Source organism: Stomoxys calcitrans, chromosome 1, assembly GCF_963082655.1.
Source record: "Stomoxys calcitrans chromosome 1, idStoCalc2.1, whole genome shotgun sequence".
In the NCBI taxonomy this organism is placed as follows: Eukaryota; Metazoa; Arthropoda; class Insecta; order Diptera; family Muscidae; genus Stomoxys; species Stomoxys calcitrans.
Window position 1 is genome coordinate 180062574 of NC_081552.1, and position 20785 is coordinate 180083358.

Consider the following 20785-nt stretch of genomic DNA (forward strand, 5'->3'; position numbering starts at 1 on the left):
CTGCTAGGACTTGGCCCCGCTTATTAATGTTAGTATTACCTCACGAAATATGGTAAGAGTTCGCATCGGACCCTATTAGTACTTCACTTCCTGTTTTGCTTTCCTCAGCTACCATTGCAGCTCCGACGTAAAAGGCGGTGCCGGAGAATCGTGATAGCAGGTCTACTCTTCCGTCTCCGTGTCTCATCACTGTTGCATCCGACGTTGACAACTCTGGGGAAAATATATAATTAACATTTTCATGGCAAATAAGTTAGGTCCTCGGCCGAGTACCAGTATTAGCATAGAATAATTGCTGGTTGATATGGTTCAGTCCAGAAGCTTTGTTCCGTCATCAGATCGTGAGTAGCTATCTCACATCGGTGGAGATTTATCTGGATGACCTCAATCATTGGTCCTCCTTTAGATGAGCTTTTTGGGAGTGGGTGGTGGTCTCATCGTCTGATCCCTGTTCTTTAGGCTGACTGCATAAGTCATCTCATCTCTGGTGTGCTTCCTTGGCACTCCGGCGTAAAAGGGCGGCTGCTTACTTCTCTCAGCGATAATCTTTCCCTTCCGGGTTGGTTGTTGCATTCTTTTGGAAGTCACAGTCCTCCATAAAGACTCAGGGGCAGTGCGCGCTTCCTTCACTGCGGTCTCCTTCCGCAGGACACTATCTACTGTCTCCACTGCGGGGGGCTGGCTTGGTCTTCCCAGAGTACTTAAAAGCGGGGAGCTCTCTTTCTTCTTCAGCGTCTTGGCAGTGTTATGCTCTTCGGGAGATCAGATTCTTTTTCCAGCTTCCGTTGAAATGCCTGGAATGCCAGTTCGGCAGGATGGATTTGCTTATGACTCTTAATATTACTGGCGAATTTCATAGAAATCGGTTCTGATAGGTGGCATATATAAATAACGCCCGATCTTCGTGGGTCAACTAGCATTTTGAAATTTTTCACATGATCTCGATAACAACTTAGCCATACAACCATACAAAATTCCAAAGAGTTATCTTCATACGTCCTGTAATGACAAATTTGTACACCCACCACCATTGGATGGGGGTTTTCCGAGTTTAACACCTCGAAATATTTGTCTAAGGCCCTATAACATCTAAATATTCTTGATCGTCTCGACATTCTGAGTCGATCTAGTCATGTCCGTTCGCCCGCCAGACGGTCTGTCTGTCGAAATCACGACAGCGGTCGAACGCGTAAAGATTGCTGCTTGAAACTTCCCACAGATATTGATGTAGGTCATTGGCGATTGCAAATGGGCGATATCGGTTCAGATTTAGACAAAGCTCCCATATGAACCGATCTCCCAATTTCTTGAACCGCCGAAAGCCGTAATTTTTGTCCGATTAGGCTGAAATTTTGCATGTAATGTTCCGTTATGACTGTGCCACCCCGATTTGATTTCTTGAGCCCCTGGAAGCCGCAATTTTCATCCGATTTGGCTGATAGTGTGGCTAATTTGACACATAGTGTTCTGTTATAACTTCGACCAAGTGTGGCAAGTGCGACTCAAATCGGTCTATAACCTGATATAGCTCGCATATAAACCGATCTCCCGATTGGACTTCTTGTAGTGTTGTACTATAACTTCAAATAAGTGTACCAAATACGATTCAAATCGGTTTATAACCTGATATAGTTCCCATATAAACCGATCTACCGATTTGACATCTTGAGGCCTTACAAGCCGCAATTATTGTTCGATTTGGCCTAAATTTTGCATGTAGGGTTCTGTTATGTCTTTCAAGAACTATGCCAAGTACGATTTAAATTGGTCTATAACCTGACATAGCTCCCATATAAACCGATCTGCCGGTTTGACTTCTTGAGCCGCAATTTTTGTCCGATTTCTCTGAAATTTTGCATGTAGTGTTCTGTTACGACTGTGTCAAGTACTGTTCAGCTGAATCCATGGTGGTGTGTTCCCAAGATCTTAGCTTACTTGTTTCTTCTAACATCCCTTTCATAATTAGGCAGCAGTCATTTCCAGCAAACAACAGACTTTTCAGCAGTAAGCTTGCTGCAATAAAATTGCATAACCACTGCTGTTGTAGCAGAACAACTGGTTCATTAGCAGCAAACTTTACTACTAATATTCAGCAGACAGTGTTAGCTATTTTTAGCTAACTTTTTTCTATGAGTGTATCTGATATAGCTCTCATATAAACCGATCTCCCGATTATACTTCTTTAAGAGGGCGCAATTCTTATGCGATTTTGCTGAAATTTTGCACAATGACTTTCACTTTGGTCTCCAACTGCCAAACTATGTATGGCCGCAATCTGTTTACAAATTGTTGTAGCTTCTATAGCATAGCAATTCCTATCCATTATTGATTGTTTGACAAATGCGATCCTTGGTGAAGGGTATATAAGATTCGGCCCGGCTGAACTTAGCACGCGTTTAGTTGCTACTAGTTTTTTTCGATTCTATTCCACCATACGTGGCAATATATGACTTGTTATATAACGAAGCGAATTAGATACACCTGCACTCCACTCAACATTAGCAAAGAAATCCTTAGAAATCAATTTCTTACCCATCCATTTTGCCAAACAATTCGACATACCTTTCATCGTTTAACAACTCGCCCACCCTTAAGGCAGATGCTCATGTTTTTCACATTTGCTATACCAACCACTTGAGCATCATCGCATTGCAATAAAACAACAATTTATTTATTAAATATTCTTACTGCTCGTTTCGTAAGGGGTTTCGTTTGTTTTTTCTTTATTTCATAATTGTTTTTATTATTTATTGATACATAAATTAAATTGCAATAATAATTAAGATGTTCGCTTAGTTGGAACTATTTGAATTTAACGCGTTCACGAATGCCTTCACTTTCAAATTAAATTAATGATTTAATTAGATATTGCTGCATGTATATGTACGTATGGAAGTGTGTAATAAGTGAGTAATCTAAAAATGTGTTTTGCACATATGTGTGTGTATGGGTGTGAATGTGTTTTTGCATGGTTTATTTAAATGATGTAACATTTTGATATTAAATCTAATTAATTATATACAATTTATTGGACTCATGACTGCCCAAGTACTGACTGACAGTTAGGCAGGCACGCATGCCGCCAATCGAAACATAAAAGTTGAGAACTATTGCACAGAAAACGAGGAGTATTGGGGGAGAGCGAAATTATGAATTTCACAATGGAATCCATGAACTTTGCATGAATGATAAAGAATATGAAAATAAACACACACACAGACACACTCAAATTAGGAATTTATCACAGTAATAAATTTACTTAATGCTAATTACACTCGTTAAACTTTTATTTTCTGTAAAATAGCTGCTGTTTTTGTTGCATTGTTATTTTTCTTGTATTTAATTTTAAGTGCATTATAGTTACAAGACATCAATTATAATAATTCAAGGTTGATTTGCGTTACATCTTAACTTAAGGACTAAGATAAAGGACATTCACTCACACACATCATATTTGTAAGAAGAAACATGTTTAAATTGTTGTTTGTCTGTTTTTTTTTAATTGTTTCCTTAGTTATTATCTTATTTATCCATGTAACATAGTCAATGAAATTTGTATTTGCACTTACTCCCTTCACCACGCTCAGATGGTGAGAACGATTTTACAATTATCTGCAATAATAGAAGGAAAAACATATTGAAATTAATTAATAAATAAATAGTAGTCAACATATCCAAATATCCCTTTCTGGTCCTTCAAAGTATATTTATTTATGATCCTTGTAAAATTCTACGACGATTTAACGATGTGCGTGTGTCTGTCCGTCGGTGTGACCGTCAATTCTAATCACGTTATAGCCTTAACAAGTAAAAGCGTGCTAAATTCGGCCGGGCAGAATCTTGGGAACTCACCACCATGGATTCTGCTAAAAATTAATGCAAAATTAATTAAGTTGAAGGACATAATTTTATTCTACACACTAAACTTCTGTCAAACCACAATTAACCACACAATTAAAACTTCTAGAAACCGAACAAGGATGCTCGAGACCGGTTAAAATGGGAGCTATTTCAGGTTGTTGGCCGATTTGAACCGTACTTGCCACAGTTATTGAAAGACATAGCAGAACACTATGTACAAAATTTCAGTCAAATCGGGTGAAAATTGCGGCTTCCAGGGACTCAGGAAGTCAAATCGGGAGATCGGTTTATATGGAAGCTAAATCAGGTTCTTAACCGATTTGATCCGTACTTGACACACTTGCTGGGAGTCACAACAGAACATTAGGTGTAAAATTTCAAGCGGTTAGCTTTACGCGTTCGACCGCTATCCTGATTTTGACACACGGACGGACGGACATGGCTTGATCAACTCAGAATGTCTAGACGATCAAGAACATATATAACAACAACCCTCCACTATAGGAAGGGGGTATACTGATATTGTCATCCCGTTTATAACGTCTCGACATTTTCGTCTAAGACCCAATAAAGTATATGTATTCTTGATCGTCATGACATTCTAAGTCCATCTAGCCATTTCCGTCCGTCCATCTGCCCGTCTGTCTGTCCGAAGCACGCTAATTTTCGAAGGACTTAAGCAAGGCACTTGACATTTTTCACAAATACTTATTTTATAATGTAAGTCGGTTGGGATTGTAATTGGACCATATCGGTCTATGTTTTGATAAAGCTGCCATATACACCGATTTTGGATCTTGATTTCTTGAGCCCCTAGACGGCGCAATTCTTATCCGATTTGCCTGAAATTAGGCGTGAAGTGTTTTGTTATGACTTCCAACAACTGCGCTAAGTGTGGTCTAAACCGGTCCATAATCTGATGTAGATGCCATATAAACCGAACTGGGGTCTTGACTTCTTGAGCCTCTAGAGGGCGCATTATTATCCGATTTGTCTGAAATTTTGCATAAAGTGTTTTGTTTTGTCTTGCAACAACTTTGCCTGGTCTGAATAGGTTCATAACCTGATATAGCTCCCATATAAACCGATCTCCTGATTATACTTCTAAAGCCCCTAGAGGGCTCGCTCTAGATTAAGCTGAAATTTTGTACAACAGCTTCAACGTACGTGTTAAATATGGACTGAATCGGTCTATAGCCTGATGCAGCTCCCATATAAACCGATCTCCCGATTTTATTTCTTGAGTAACTCCGTAACTCTTACCCGAATTGGCTAAATTTTACACAATGACTTCTACTATGGTTTTCAACATTCAATTCATTTATGGTCCGAGTAGGACCATAACTTGATATAGCTCCAATAGCATAGCAAATCTTATCCATTATCCTTTCTTTGCCTAAAAAGAAAAACCGCGCAAAGAACACAATAATTGTGATGCATGGTGTAGGGTATAAAAGATTCGGCCCGGCAGAGCAGACGTGTCTCCTCCCTCCTTTTCTCCCGATACCTTTCCATTACCTGGTGTTACTACTGATGGCATGGTCGCTTTGTATGCCCCATTCTTGGCTTTAGTACCATTTCAACACTCTTGATCGTACCTTAAGTTCTTTGGGGGAGGCTTCCGGTACCCAAGTACGGAGTGGAAAATAGTTTGCCACTGCGCCATTATATCATCGGAACAAGGAGTGCTTTCATCAAGCAGATGGGTCAGTCGAGTGGAGTATGCCGTTGCCATCGGTTGTAGTTGCAGCTTTTCAATAACCTGCTTCCGTGCAGTGTCGGATCGTACATTTCTCGCCACACTGAGACGGGTGCGAATCTTCCAATGTAATGATCCGAATCGATGTTCACCCCTCGGATCGATCTTACATTTAATACGCTGAACGAAAGCCTTCCATCTATCACAACATTATCTATTTGGTTTTTCGTGATTTGATCGGGCGACAGCCATGCGGCTGTATGAATCCTTCAGTGTTGGAATCATTGTTCATTGCCTATTAGCCTCAATTCATTATCGGAGGAGATATTTTCTTTCCCTATTTTCGCATTAAAATCTCCCAGATTGATTTAAATATCATGGGAGGGACAGCGGTAATATTCTCTTTCTAGGCGCTAGTAGTAAATATCCTTGGACTGTAAGTCTTTGTCTGCCGTAGTGCAAATAAGGCTTATGTTGAAGAATTTGGTTTTTATCTGGATTGTGGCAAGTCTCTCATTCACCGTCGTAAAGCTGGAGACAAGTTTTTTCAGTCTCCGACTAACCACAAATCCACAGCCAAATTCATGCCTTGTCTCACGGCAGCTATACTATAGGGCGTCACCACTTGATGTTGTTGGGGCGTCACCACTTGGTGTTCCCGAGCCATTGCACTTCGTGTATGGCAGTAATGACTGCCTTGTATTTCTCCAATACGCATGGCAGAAATGACTGCCTTGTATTTCTCCAATACATTCGCCAGTTGTACAAACATCAAGGCAAAATTTTGATATTTTAAAATTAATCCATTTATAACACCTTTTATTTAGAGCCCTAAATTATGCAAATCGGTTCAGTAGGTCAAAAATTATAGTCCCTTAATTTTTTTAAAAGTGGAAAAAGGCAAGCTTTGACACCCTGTACACCATCACTTTATACCTTCTATACAAATGTATAGAAAACTTATTTTATGCTCAGTTCACCATTTGTCAAGTCCTCTGGATTACTTTTTCAAATATATATGAGCTGTATGATGTTATTGGCCGATATGGATCGTAGTTGTCATGCCGTACAAGTAATAGAAAAATGTCACCTTGAAACTTTCAGGCAAATCGAATAATGATTGCGCCCTCTAGGGGCTCAAGAAGTCTAATCGGGAGATCGGTTTATATGCCAGCTATATCAGGATGCAAGATTTCAAGCGCCTAACTTTGCTCCATCGAAAGTTAGAGTGTTTTCGACAGACAGATTGACAGAAGGACGGACGGTCAGACGAACGTACATGCCTTGATCGTCATGACGATCAATAAATATATACTTTATGGGGTCTTCGACGAATATTATTGGATGCTACAAACGGAATGATGAAATTAATTTTCCCACATCCTATGGTGGAGGGTATAAGAATGAAGGCATAGTGAGCTGATATCTGATTGAGCTCCAGAAAACCATATAGAAGTGTTGATTGTATTAAAACCTTGAAAATCCCTATCGAATTTGGTCCAGAACTTGTCAAAATTCGGTATTGCTGTCATAAAGATTTTAAAAGTCTATTTTGTAGCAGATTCCCCGAACATTAAGCTGCTTAAGATTTCTCTACATTCACGCCGAATGTGGTCTAAACAGGGCGAATTTTGAACATAGCTGTATTATAGACCAATCCTCAAATCGTACACGTACACTGAGGCACGGGTACGCATTGAAAATTGGCACCCCATCTTAGCCGCAGAGTTCCTGCGTCTTAAAACTCAACAGAATCAAGCAGGCGAAAGATATAACACAACGAACTGCTACAACAACAACATCTTCAATGCGGTTGTACCAATCAACACCAAGAATGCGGAGTCGAGGTTTAGCGGCCGCAGTCGAAGTCAGAGTCGGACTACTGAGCAGGAGTCGAAGTACGGTTCAGAGTTGAGCACCCTTGCCCCGACTCCGATCCGCTCTCCGACTCTGGCTTAATACTCCGACCCCGACTTGAGAGGGTCAGACTCCGCAGCTCTGCTCAATACCCTTATCATGTTCAGTTTTCATAGAATATTGGGAAATAGTTTTCATATACAGCGATCACTCGATTAAAAAAAAAAACAAAAAAAAAACAAGTCTCCTCGATACTAAATACGGCTTGAATTTACTCATTACACTTTTCTAAAATACGGATTTCAAACTCGAAATAACTACATATCAAATAGTATAAATATTGGGTTGCCTAAAAAGTAATTGCGGATTTTTTAAAAGAAAGTAAATGCATTTTTAATAAAACTTAGAATGAACTTTAATCAAATATATAATTGCCATTTTGTTCAATAACCTTTTGCCATCTTTATGGTAAATTTAGTATTCCACGCTCATAGAACTTCTGGCCTTTATCTGCAAAAAACTGAACCAAGTGCGATTTTATAGCCTCATCATTGCCGAAAGTTTTACCATTTAAGGAGTTCTGCAAAGATCGAAATAAATGGTAGTCTGATGGTGCAAGGTCAGGGCTATATGGTGGCCAAGCCAAGCTCACTCAGGTTTTGGCGAGTGACCAAAGATGTGTGTGGTCTAGCGTTGTCCTGGTGGAATATGACACCTTTACGATTGACCAATTCTGGTCGCTTCTACTTGATGGCTGTATTCAATTTGTCCAATTCTTGACAGTAAACATACGAATTAATCGTTTGGTTCCTTGGAAGCAGCTCAAAATATACCACACCCTTCCAATCCCACCAAACAGACAGCATAACCTTCTTTTGGTGGATATCAGCCTTTGAAGTGGTTTGAGCTGGTTCACCATGCTTGGACCATGATCGTTTTCGACTAACGTTGTTGTAAACAATCCATTTTTCATCTCCAGTTATGATTCGTTTTAAAAACGGATCGAATTCATTGCGTTTAAGGTGCATATCACAAGCGTTGATTCGGTTTGTTAAATGAATTTCTTTCAATACATGTGGTACCCATATTCAAATTGACGCCAAACAAACAAATGTAAACAAAACTTCGCGCACTTTTTTTTCAAAAGCAAGCTAAAAGTAACAGCTGATAACTGACAGAAGAAAGAATGCAATTACAGAGTCACAAGCCGTCGAAAAAATTTGTCAACGCCGACTATATTACTACTATATTACCGACAATTACTTTTTGGGCAACCCAATAGTTTATATTCATATGGGACTGGAATTATATTCATAGCGGATTCTTGTGTATAAATGTATGTATTTATTGAATTATTTAATACTTACTTTATATTTGCTCTTTTTAGAAAATACTGTTTAACCATCCACATTTTTTGTAGCGAAACTTTTATACTGGTGGTACAAAACCATTTAGATGTTCACTGAAAAGAAATAATAATGTATGTACGTATGTTAAATCAAATCGAAAAAAGAACATTTGTTTATATTCATAATATTTTTTCGTAAAATGTATGTATGAATATTAGAGCGTACCAAAAAAACAAAAAGGGTTTTTTTAAAGCATATCCTCCATTTCTTTTCCTTTTGATCCCAATAAGCAAAATACATAATATTATGTTGATGGGTTAACTATAACCCGTGCCGCCACGACGCCCAAAAGTTGGATGTAGCGCTTTCCAAGGAGTACAGTTGGGTATTTTAGGTCCTAGCATGAGGTTGGTGAACTAAGTTTACATTTATATGGAATTTATTACAAAATATAAATAAATGAATTTTACCGTGCACCACTAGTGTGGTTGTGATATAATGAGTTGTTCGACTCAGAAACTTCTGCTGATGCGGCTTAGCCATGTCCGTCTTTCTTCATTTCCTTTCGGTGCTGACAGTTCGTCTGTCGTTTTTATACCCTACACCACCACTCTTGTACAGGTTACTATAACTTTGAGCATTTTTTTGCAATGCTAAGAAGGAGCGGAGCGACATCCATTGCTAAGTATACCGATCGACTCGGAATCACTTTCCGATTCGATTAAGCCATGTCCGTCCATGAGTCCATATATTCTTGTAAGCAAGGTACAGGTCGTGTTTGAAGTCCAATTGTCACGAAAGTTTGCACATGTCATTTTTGTGGCCCCGGGACGCTATTATACAAATGAGTTCAGCTTTTGATATAGCTCCCTAATTTATGTATCGCCCGGTTTGCACTTATAAGTCTGCAATTTTTAACCGATCTGCACGAAATTTGGAATGGATTGTTTTGTCATCGATCATAACATATATGAAAAATTGCATAAACATCAGTTCAGATTTGGATATAGCTCCCATATCTATGTATGGCCCGATTAACATTCATACGGCCGTAGTAATCTTGATTTCAAATCGATTTGCATGGATTATTTTGTTACTGATCTTAACAGATATGAAATGTTTCATCAAATTCGGTTCAGATTTGGATATAGCTCCCATATATATGTATCGCCCGATTTGCACAATATGAAATAAGGTATAATGAATAGCTTATGTTCTAGCATTTACTGAGTACTACTTTTTATTTCAAAGTAGTTTTAGAGGCATCTAGTGGTGCAGGGTATTATACAGTCATCCCCGCCCGACTTTAGCTTTTCCTTACTGGTCTTGCAATTAAGATATAACTTCCAAAATAAAATTCGCCCAACTTACACTAATAAAAGCCTAGCTACCACAATTTTCAACGCATTTGCATCAAATCTGGTATGGAATGTTGTATTACTCATCTGAAAGCCTCTGCTTAATTTTATCAAAATCGGTTCAGATTTACATAAAGTTCCCAGTATAGTTTTCAAGCCCCAGAAACTTCAGCTCAATAATTCATCTTCGGCTACAATCTTCATCTGGGAGCTATATCTAAAATTGAACCAATTTTGATGAAATCAGTGGCTTTCAGATGAGTAATAAACTGTCGAACAGATATACAGGTAGAATCGCTCCCAGACGGACGTGGATAGATCGAACTAGGATGTAATTCTGAGACAATTTACGCACTATTAACTGCCAAAATAGTAACTCTAGATGTAACTTGTGTTTTGTTAACAATAAGTGTCATATAAATGTTTACTTTGTGCTCAAATTTAATTCTCAAATGTAAAATCCTCCAAAGGGTCTCAAAAAATTCACTATTTTCAATTTCATATTTCGCTTATTGGGACCAAAAGGAAAAAAAAAACAAGTAAAAGCGTGCTAAGTTCGGCCGGGCCGAATCTTACATACCCTCCTCCATGGATCGCATTTGTCGAGTTCTTTTCCCGGCATCTTTTCTTAGGCAAAAAAGGATATAAGAAAAGATTTGCAGTGCTATTAGAGATATGGTCCGTTTTGGACCACAAATTACATGGACAAATTACATGTTGGAGAACTGTGTAAAATGTCAGCCAACTCAAATAAAAATTGAGCCCTTTAGAGGCTCAAGAAGTAAAATAGAGAGATCGATTTATATGGGAGCTGTATCGGGCTATAGACCGATTCAGAGCATAGTGAACACGTATATTGATGGTCATGAGAGGATCCGTAGTACAAAATTTCAGGCAAATCGGATAATAATTGCAATCTGATATAGCTATGACAGATATATCAGGTTATGAACCGACTTGAACCACACTTGGCACAGTTGTTGGATAACAAAACACTTCGTGCAAAAATTCATTAAAATTGGATAAGAATTGAGCCCTGTAGAGGCTCAAGAAGTCAAGACCCAAGATCGATTTATATGACAGCTATATCAGGTTATGGACCGATTTGAACCATACTTGGCACAGTTATTGGATACCATAATAAAACACTTCGTGCAAAATTTCATTCAAATCGGATAAGAATTGCGTAATCTAGAGGCTCAAGAAGTCAAGTCCCCAGATCTGTTTATATGACAGCTATATCAGGTTATAAACCGATTTGAACCATATTTGGCACAGTTGTTGGATATCATAACAAAACACGTCGTGCAAAAGTTCATTCCAATCGGATAAGAATTGCGCACTCTAGAGGCTCAAGAAGTCAAGACCCAAGATCGGTTTATATGGCAGCTATATCAAAACATGGACCGATATGGTCCATTTACAATACCAACCGACCTACACTAATAAGAAGTATTTGTGCAAAATTTCAAGAGCTTAGCTTTACTCCTTTGGAAGTTAGAGTGCTTTCGACAGACAGACGGACGGACGGTCGGACAGACGGACGGACAGACAGACGGACGGACAGACGAACGGACATGGCTAGATCGACATAAAATGTCGCGACGATCAAGAATATATATACTTTATGGGGTCTCAGACGAATATTTAGAGTAGTTACAAACATAATGACGAAATTAGTATACCCCCCATCTTATGGTGGAAGGTATAATAATGGGGCGAGAAACTCACTATTTGCAAAACAAAACCAGTAAGGAAAGGCAAAAGTCGGACGGAGCCGACTATAAAATACTCAACACCAACGAGTCAACATACATACTACTTTCAATATATGAAACATATTTGGAAATCTAGTCAGTCAGACTTTAATTTTGCATAATAGAACCTTGTAAGATGTTTTTGTCGATAGGACTTAAATAGTAGCTACTACAGACTTTAAGAGCCATATCGGATGAAAGGTATATAGGAGATATATCTAAATCTGGACCGACTACAATAAAATTTAGCACACGTGCTAAACACCTCATGCTAAGTTTTATAAAGATCGAACCAAAATTGTGGCGACTACAACCTTAAAAGGCCATATGGGATGAAAGATATATATGTAATCTACATCTAAATCTGAACCCATTTTCATAGAAACATAAATAAAACATCTCATGCAGAATTGTGTAAAGATCAGGCCAAAACTGTGGCTTCTACAGCTTTAAAAGGGCACATCGGATGAAAGACATATATGGGAGCCATATATAAATCTGGACCGATATTTTTCAAAATCAATAACGTTCGTCCGTGGACCAAAAAAAGGCTACTGCAAATTTTTTTGAAAATCGGACAACAACTACAACCTGTACCTTGATTACAAGAATACGGACGGAAATAGCTAAATCGAATCAGGAAGTGATTCTAATCCGGTCGGTATACTTATCGATGGGTCTAGCTCTTCTCCTACTTAGCGTTGCAAACAAATGCACAAAATTAAAATACTCTGTACCATAGTGGTGGTGTTGGGTATAAAAATTTCTCCCTTATAGAATGGGACGATCTAATGAATATACGTTCGTTGATAAATAACAAAAATTAAATAACGTTTATTAAAAATTTTAAACAAATACATATATTTAATCACCGCTGAAATCTTTTTTCTGATGCTTTTTCCTGGATTCAAACCCAGGCGTTAAGCGTAGGTGGACATGCTAACCTCTGAGCTAAGGTGACCTGAAATGCTATGCAATTGAAGCTATATCAGGTTATAGACCGATTCGGACCATACATGACTTGGCTAATCGAGACCATAGTAAAAGTCATTGTGCAAAATTTCCGCCAAATCCGAAAAGAATAGCGCCCCATAGGGGCTCAAGAAGTTAAATCGGGAGATTGGTTTATATGGAAGCTATTGGGTTGCCCAAAAAGTAATTGCGGATTTTTTATATAGTCGGCGTTGACAAATTTTTTCACAGCTTGTGACTTTGTAATTGCATTCTTTCTTCTTTCAGTTATCAGCTGTTACTTTTTGCTTGCTTTAGAAAAAATTGTAAAAAAAGTATATTTGATTAAAGTTCATTCTAAGTTTTATTAAAAATGCATTTACTTTCTATTAAAAAATCCACAATTATTTTTTGGGCAACCCAGTATATCAAATTATGGACGGATTCAGACCATATTTGGCACGTAGTTTGAGTTTCTAGCCAAATTGGATGAAAATTGCGGCATGTAGGAGCTCATGAATTCAAATCGGGAGATCGGTTTATATGGGAGCTATGTCAGGTTATAGACCGATTTAGACCGTTCATCGTACAGGTGTTGGAAGTCACAACAGAGAACTATGTGCAAAGTTTTAGCCAAATCGGACAAAAAATGTGGTTTCCAGGGACCAAGAAGTCTAATTGGAGATCGGTTTACATGGGAGCTATATAAGGTTATAGCCCGATTCGGACCGTACTTGGCACAGTTGTTGAAAGTCATAAAGGAGCACTATCTGCAATATTTTAGCCAAATCGAATAAAAATTTGGCTTCCATGGGCTCAAGAAGTCAAATCAGGAAATCGGTTTATATGAGTGCTATATCCAAATCTAAACCAATATGGCCCATTTGCAATCCTCGACGAAATGCATCAATATTAAGAATCTGTGCAAAATTCCAGGCAGCTAGCTTTACGCGTTCGACCTATCGTGATTTCAACAGATGGACGGATTGACGGACGGACATGGCTAGATCGACTCAAAATGTCGAGACCATCAAGAATATTTTTACTTTATGGGGTCTTAGATCAAAATTTCAAGGTCTGACAAATGAAATGACTAGATTAGTATACCCCTATGATGGTGGTTATAAAAATAAACATTTAAACACGCTCCTATTTGTAAGGCTATTTTGCGTCCTTAATTAGAGTTCACTGTTGTTTTTTCCCAAGGTCAATATCCTAACCATGAACGATATTTAGATCTTCATTTTGGATTTCTGTCATTAATAACAACAACGCAAGGTTAAGGATTTATCAACCTGAATGTAAAAAATCCTTAATATGAAGTAAAATAGGTTTCAGCAAAAAGGTAGAAAAATAATCATCTTTAAATTGTGTTTGCTTTAAATTGTGAATCTTTAAAATTTTGACAAACATTTTTCGGTTTTTGTAACTATCAGAAGTAAGGAAGATAGACCCATTGAGAGGTGTACGGATCGACTCAGAATCACTTTCTGATTCGAATTAGCTTTGTCCGTCTGTCTGTATATCCGTCTATCTGTCAGTCAATCTTATTATCTCTCTGTCTGTCCATGTTGATTTGCCTACAAAGTACAGGTCGCAATTTCTATCCGATCTTCTTCAAATTCGTCAGAGTAATCCTTTTTGGAATAGAGACAAAGCTTTTTTGAAAATGAAATAAATAGTTTCAGGTTTGTATATAGCTCCCATATATATGTTCGTTTGGTTTCGACTAATAGTGCAGTAATGTAGTCAGTTTTTAGCAGATTTGCAGGAAATTTAGATCAAATAATACACTTATGACTCTTGTCACCGCTTATGAATTTCATAAAAATTGGTTCTGATTTAGATATAGCTCCCACATGTATGAATCACCCGATTTGTATACCCACCACCGAAGGATGGGGGTATATTAATTTTTTCATTTCGTTTGTAACACATCGAAATATCCATTTCCCATCCCATAAAGTGAATATATATTCTTCATCGCCGTAAAAATCTAAGACGATCTAGCCATGTCCGTCCGTCTGTCGTAATCACGCTCAGTCGTTAAAAATTGCGATATTGAGCTGAAACTTTCCACAGATAATTTTTTTCCATTGGAAGGGTAAGTTCGAGGGTGGGCTGCATCGGACTATATCCTGATATAGCCCCCTTACACACCGATCCGCTGATTTAAGGTCTTAGTCCCACAAAATCCGATTTTGCTGAAACCTTGATATCGTTATTCAATTTGGCCTGGATCGATCCAGATTTGAATATAACTGCCATATAGATCGATCTCTCGATTTAAAGTATTGGGCCCATAAAAGACTAATTTATTGTCCGATTTTGCCGAAATTTGGGACTATAAGTTGTGTCCGTCGGATGCCACCGTAGCGCAGAAGTTATCATATCCGCCTATGAGGCTGAACGCCTGGGTTCCAATTCTGGAGAGAACTTCATAAAAATTTTCAGCGGTGGTTTTCCCCTCCTAATGCTGGCGACATTTGTGAGGTACTGTACCATTTGGTAGTGCAGCCGTGTAAAAACTTCTTCACAAAAAGGTGTCGCACTGCGACACGCCGTGCGGACTCGGAGGACGACCTTATCATTAAACTTAAACTTGAATCGGACAGCACTCGTAGATTTGTGAGAAGTTCGCCCCTGTTCCTGGAATGTTTATGGGCAACTTTGCTTTGCAAGTTGAATTAGGCCTCTCGATATCTTTCTGTAATTTGTTCCAGATCGGTTCAGATGTGGATATGGCTGCCATATTGACCGATCTCTCGATTTAAGGTTTTGGGCCCATGAAAGGCGCATTTATTGTCCGATTTCGCAGTATTGTGGGACAGTGAATTGTGTTAGGCCCTTTGACATCCCTCTTAAATTTAGCCTAGATCGGTTCACGCAGAGACTTATGTCATGGTCCTCGACATCTGTTTCGTATATGGCTCAGATCGGTCTTTATCTGGATATAGTTAGAAAAACTACCAATATTTTGCTCTATAAAATTGGACAATGGCTTGTAGTTACTAGACCACTCAATGTCCGAGTCGAATTTAGTCCATGTCGGACAATTTTTCCATATAACTGCTGTGGGGAAATACATTATGCAATTTTCACCGGACTATGATGAAAGCTGATTTATATATATACCCGAGATTGTGGGTATCAAAGTTCGGCCCGGCCGAACTTAACACCTTTTTAAACTCACCACCATAGGCTGGGTGTATACTAATCTAGTCATTCCGTTTGTAACACCTCGAAATATTGATCTAGGACCCCATAAAGTAGCCATGTCCGTCCGTCCATCCATCTTTCTGTCGAAGTCACGATATCGGTCAAACGCGTAGTGCTAGCCACTTGCAATTTTGCACAGTTGCTTCTTATTGACGTAGGTCATTGGGGATTGCAAATGGGCCATTTCGGTTCAGATTTGGATATAGCTCCCATATAAACCGATCTCCCGATTTGATTTCTTGAACCCATGGAAGACACAATTCATAGTGTTCTGTTATAACTTCCGACAACAAATTGGTCAAAAACCTGATATCGCTTCCATATAAACCGATCTCCTGATTTGATTTCTCGACCCCATGGAAGCCACAATTTCCATCCGATTTGGCTGAAATTTGGCACATAGTGTTGTGTTATGACTCCCAATAATAGAGCTACGTATAGTCCAAATCGGTCTATAACATGATATAGCTCCCATATAAACCGATCTCTCGATTTGACTTCCTAAGCCCCTGGAAGCCGCAATTTTTGTCCGATTTGGCTGAAATTTTACACATAGTGTTCTATTTTGACTTCCAACAACTGTGCCAAGTACAGTTTAAATCTGTGTATAACCTTATTTATATCCCATATAAACTGATCTCCCGATTTGATTTCTCGAGCCCATTGAAGCCACATTTTTTGTCCGATTTGGCTGAAATTTTGTACATAGTGTTCTGCTATGACTCCCAATAATACAGCTACGTATGGTTCAAATCGGTCTATAAACTGATATAGCTCCCATATAAACCGATCTCCCGATTTGATTTCCTGAGCGTCTGGAAGCCGCAATTTTTGTCCGATTTGGCTGAAATATTGTTCATTGTGTTCTGTTGTGACTCCCAATAATTGTGCCAAGCACGGTTCAAATCGGTCAAGAATTTGGTATAGCTGCCATATAAACCGATCTCTCGATTTGACTTCTTCAGCCCTTAAAGTCGCAATTTTTATCAGATTTGGCTGAAATTTTACATATAGTGTTCTGTTATGACCTTCAACAGCTGCACCAAGTACGGTCCAATTCGGTCTACAACTAAATAGATCCCATATTTTAGCAGAATCCGAACGAACTTAGCACGCTTTTACTTATTACTTGTTACTTGTCCTTTAAGAGTTCTTGTCAGCGTTTTTCATAACTTTCTTATTTAACATTCTCAAAATGTTGCACAAAATTTTCTTTTATGACTTTGAATATGTTTGCCAATTTTAGTTGAAATCGGCTCAGACTGAGGGCAATTTTCTCACATTTCAATGAGTGCAGTGCGACACCTGTTTGGGGAGAAGTTTTTAAATGGCAAAGTAGCTCACAGATGTCGCCAGCATTAGGAGGGGATAACCACCACTGAAAATTTTTTTCTGATGTTCTCGCCACGATTTGAAGCGAGGCGTTCAGTGTCATAGACGTCATTCTAACATCTGCACTGCGATGGCCTTCCATCGATTGGCCATTTTACCGAACCATGCCTTACCGTGAAAAATCGAATTTCACCCGAATTGTACAAACGGGGAATCGACATCGGCATCGGAAAATATCTTTCCCACTACTTACTTTTCAGATTGAATGAAGAAGCTCCATCAAAAAAGTCATTTAAATGTGAATAATATCGCCAAACGTTGAAGAGAATATCAAAACTCCAATGAAAAGGGCAAATGGAGATGAAGCGGTTGGAAACTATTTCGTAGTTCGGCTAGAGTCTCAAACGGTATATCACAAACATCAAAACACCAAATCGTACAACATTTATAACAGCTTGTCGATTGATTACTAAACATTCCTTAGAAGGAAATAATTTCAAATTTTACTCTACGAACATTGGAAAACTTTTGAAGAAGTCTGTAGAACAGTTCAGTTTCAAAATCAATCAGATCACATCCTATGTTGTACTGACCTGATGTCTGTTTAACAGACAAGCTTACACCGGCATTCACAAAACTTAAAACAGTGTTTAAGGAGGTTTATTTCACAGTTCTATAAAGGAAATCTGTCAAATAAGCCTGCTTTGTGAATATGGACACTAGTCTACAACATAGTTTAGCCTAGCTAAAGACAAACTAAAAGCAAGTTCTACAGTTTATCAACTGAATCAAGCATTATTTTAAGCTTAGATTAGAAAATAATACCAACCTTTACAACTCTTTACATATCTGTATGTGAGTACATACATATTTTGTTTAGTATAACTTTCCGAAGGTCTAACGGCTTAGGGTTAATCACATTTTGCTGACTTTTATAGTAAGAAATGCAACATAGACTTAGTTTAGATTTGGGATGCTAAATCATTTCAAAATATTGTCACAAGGAGGCCATTTCTGATTGGGAATACGAAATTGCGGTGTACTTACGTCTTAAAGACCATTTTATATTCCTGAGGATCTTGATCATGTAGAGAACCGGAGGCGGAACTGCATGAACTGCCCAATGAATTTTCATCACGCGGTGAATAGCCATAGGATCGGGTGTAGTGACCGGGGGCAGCACCATAAGAATTTGCGTTATGGTGGGCATGATGGCTACTGTTGATGTTGTGGCAGGTAGCGGTCATATGGGCTTGAGTAGCGGTAAGCAAGAGGTTCGTGGCCAATTGGACGTTCGGCACCTTCATATTCGGTGGAGTTTGGGGTGGAGTGTCGGGTTGGGCTTCGGGAAACCCCATCCCCCGTTGTTGATTCATGGTAGGTGTTCGCTGGTGCTGCTGATGATGCGGATGTGGTATATGATGGGCGTTTGGGGGTGCTGGTTGGGATGTAATAGGCGGCGTGCTGTTGGGATGGCGGTTGTTGATTGAATGAAGACTTGTGATGTTGCTGCTGGGCGTGTTGTTGCTGCTGTTGTTGTTGCTGTAGGGTGGCATATTGTTGGTAGCCATAACTCCTAGAAAATTCTCGTAGGCTGTAGAAGGCGCCCGGGTATAGGGATTTGTGTTGTAGCTTCCACTCATCATATTGCTGTTGTTGTTGCTGTTGCTGCTGCTGTTGGTGTTTTGAGGTGAAGCCACCGGTATTAAACTGCTCATTTGCTGCAGCTGCTGCATGGGGTGCTGTTGCTGATGCCTCTGTAGTTGATGCTGTTGCTGAGCCATATAAGCTGCCGAATGTAGTGGAGGTGTTTTGCTGGCGACTGTGTCGGCTAAACTCCAGATTTTCGGCTTGCTGGCTGGAATTGGTACGCCACAGTCCCGGCTCATGGGGTTTTTTGAATCACTGACTTCGTGTTTGCCAGCCGCAATCAAACTTTCACCGGCCGCATGTGAATAGCCTGATGGAAACATGGATTGCTGTTGGTGTTGATAATAAGCCGGATGTTGATGATAGGGATGATAGCCATGAGGATGGCTGGCTCCGGTGGGATATCCAGCACCAGGAAAGTTAAGACTCATGCGCAAGTCGCCCGGATGATTAAGGCTTTTCATTTGATGTTCATCGTCGGCCAAATCGGACTTTTCAAGATCTGAAATGTGGACGAAAAAACAACAACTCAGTATTTTGTACTAAATTTTGTTTATGACAGTAGGTTTAGACAAATTTGAAATAAGTTTATTTGACATATTTCTTTTAGAGAACTGTCAAATAAACCTATCTTTAGGCTTCATAAAGTTTTGTGAATAAGGCCAATAGGATTTAATTTTGTTACATGGTCTAACCTTTTCTCACTGTCATAGGGCCGCTCATTTGAGGATTTGTTGAGTGCATACTCTGCGATTTGGCATCATCTATGTCCTTGTCATCTTTATCATCATCCGAATTGATGCCATCCTCATCATCATCGGTACGATTTTTGGGTTCCCAGGTCATTTTGTTTTCCTTCTTCAGGCGACGTCTAGCATTGGCAAACCATGTAGAAACCTGAGTCAAAGTCATCTTGGTGATAATGGCCAACATGATTTTCTCCCCCTTGGTGGGGTAGGGATTCTTTTTGTGTTCATTTAGCCAGGCTTTTAGTGTCGCAGTAGATTCTCGGGTGGCATTTTTACGTCGAGCGGCCAAGTCATAAGAGGCACCATAACTGAAAGTTTGAAAAGAAGGAAGAAAGGTTATATAGGAAATTTTCTATTGTAATTAAGCGAAAGGCAATTGTAGTGAGGGCCAAGGGCCAAGCTGCAAAAGGCAATATAATAGATATGTGCTATATTCAAAAAGAAGTAAAAATAGACTTGAGTTGGGCAAAACCGTCCTTTTGATACACTATAACACGTTTGGTATGCAAGTCAAGTCAGGCTGCTCAAGGGTGTCTAGCACTATCTATCGCTGAAACCGATTCGATTAAGGTTTTTCCGAATTAGCTTTCCGGGAAGGGAAGAGTGGGAAGCAGATTCTGTGTTTGAGTTGTATAAAACCTCAAACTTCACTGACTGCTCCAGGATAGAGTCCCCGTCCCTGGGTGCCTCATTGGCACCCATATTGTCCCAATCGGTAAATATGTTCTGCTGGGAGGTATTGAGGAGTTTGGAGGGCCCTCAGACACCTAGGATTAATTTTTTTTTTTGTCAAATTTGTACTCGTCTTTAAAATACCTTCCATTTGAAACCCATATTGCCCAAAGCGGTAAAAGTGTCCTGCTGGGTGGTGGGGGATCCCCCGACAATAAGGGTAACATTTTAATGTCAAGTTCGTAATCTACTCCTAAATACCTTTCGTTTAATACCTATATTGTCCCAATCGGTATGATCTCAAAATTATGGTGGTATGGTAAATCGGTGC

The 20785-nt window shown here is 39.1% G+C and overlaps 1 protein-coding gene across 1 annotated transcript in view; it reads right to left on the reverse strand.

The window, feature by feature from the left end:
• Nucleotides 1-8794: 8794 nt before the first annotated feature.
• Nucleotides 8795-20785, reverse strand: part of LOC106092349 (homeobox protein araucan) — a 130312-nt gene continuing 118321 nt past the window's right edge. Inside the window, 4 exon segments of the mRNA XM_059360564.1 lie at nt 8795-8879; nt 18213-18312; nt 18431-19535; nt 19729-20090. Of these exon segments, the coding sequence (XP_059216547.1) occupies nt 18225-18312; nt 18431-19535; nt 19729-20090 (1555 nt within the window). The 3' untranslated portion in view covers nt 8795-8879; nt 18213-18224.